The 1536-nt window shown below is 41.5% G+C and overlaps 1 protein-coding gene across 1 annotated transcript in view; it reads left to right on the top strand.

The window, feature by feature from the left end:
* Positions 1-1536, top strand: part of ZFAND1 (zinc finger AN1-type containing 1) — a 36574-nt gene that overhangs the window by 23821 nt on the left and 11217 nt on the right. Inside the window, exons 3-4 of the mRNA XM_019519269.1 lie at positions 216-258; positions 1340-1379. Of these exons, the coding sequence (XP_019374814.1) occupies positions 216-258; positions 1340-1379 (83 nt within the window). The remainder of the gene's footprint in view (positions 1-215; positions 259-1339; positions 1380-1536) is intronic.

The following is a 1536-nucleotide window of genomic DNA, read 5'->3' as shown; positions in this document are numbered from 1 at the left end:
GTAGGATTAGCAAATCAGACTTGATTCCAGTTCTTAAATATCAGTACACTTGTTATACAAAGGGATGATAGTAAATTGCTTTTAGTACTTTGAATGGAGACAAGTTTGTGTTTGTTTTTTGTGCCGTTAAATAGCAGCTAAATATATAGGTCTAAGCTAAAACTATTACCTAAATATCATCCTTGTTATTTAGAATAAAATCTCTTTGTTTTTAGATTTTCTCCCCTTTGTATGTGATGGCTGCTCAGGAGTCTTTTGGTAAGATGCTTTTTAGACTTCAAAGTACAGTGTCTATAAGAACAGCCAAAAACAAAGTTACAGGACCAGTATTTTAAGGTGCATAAACTTCTGAGTTAATAAAAGGGAAGATGAAAAATATTTATGGCTTAAAGTAATATTAGGAATTGTCATTAATGTTCTTTTGGAGTTTTTTGAGTCCTTGCAGAGAGGGATGCCATGGCTGTTTGTCTTAAGAGAGTAAACCATTCTGTTTTGGTGTGCTAAATAGCTGTTTATATTTGTTAGTCACATATATCCTTATATAAACTCTACATCACTTCAGCTTCTCTCATGATGTTGTTTTTATGGTTTCATAAGTTAGGGCTCCCATTGCTCTAGATTGCTCTAGCTTTCTACAACAACAGTTTAGGAAGATACTTGGTTTAAAGCCTGAGTAACACCATTCACTTGAAATTCTGTTGAATTGGGGCATAATTATTGAGGCAGTACTATAACCCTTAGTTGGCAAGCAGGACATAAGCCCCCAGCACTGCCCAAGGTGAGATGGGTGGGGGTACCAGAATAGAGCTAGGAAGCTACTCACCCTCCCCACTCTCCCTCCCCTTGCACTTCTCACCTCTGTGTGAGGAGGGCAGAGAAACAGTGGTGGCGCACAGTGCAGGAACAGCAACCAGAGGTTTGCTGCTGCAGAGATATTGCTTCCTTTTTTTTGCTGCTGAAAAGAGGTATTTAAATGGCTATGCAACACACATGCTGGCGCAGAAAAAGATGACATACCCAGGCATCAGCCATTGCTTCTGCACTGTGCACTGCTGCTGCCCAGGTGCAGCGCTGGCCAGTTATACCTCTGTATTGAGGACTGTGCTTTCTTTTGCTCTCAGGAGCAATGTGATACATTGGTTTTAAAACAAATCCCACTGGAAGATATGAAATCTATAAACTAGTACAAATTTTGGAAGAGTGTGATTTATTGACTTGAAATTTGATCAAAATGAAAGCTGTGCCACATTAATCCTCCTCAAATTCTTACGTTCTGTCTTTTCATTTGTTCGAAATTTTGATGTGATATAGATTCTTTTGTTTTTTTTTCTAACACAAGCCTTCAGCACAGAAGCCGGGATTCTCATGGCTGCTCTGAGGTAAGTTGTATAGGCGGCAGAAGGCCAGGGCTAAGGAGGATGAGCCCCCGCAAACGCAGGGCAGCGAGTAGGGCTGGGCCACAGGACTCTGGGCGGCTGCAGCAAGGGTGAGGAGGGGCGCACAGCCAGGATCATAGCCCGGCGAGCACTTCACTAG

This window comes from Gavialis gangeticus, unplaced genomic scaffold (genome assembly GCF_001723915.1).
Source record: "Gavialis gangeticus isolate Ggan-Ray unplaced genomic scaffold, GavGan_comp1, whole genome shotgun sequence".
NCBI classification, from domain to species: domain Eukaryota; kingdom Metazoa; phylum Chordata; order Crocodylia; family Gavialidae; genus Gavialis; species Gavialis gangeticus.
The sequence above is the reverse complement of the archived record's forward strand: the minus strand, read 5'-3'. Positions and strand labels throughout refer to the sequence as shown.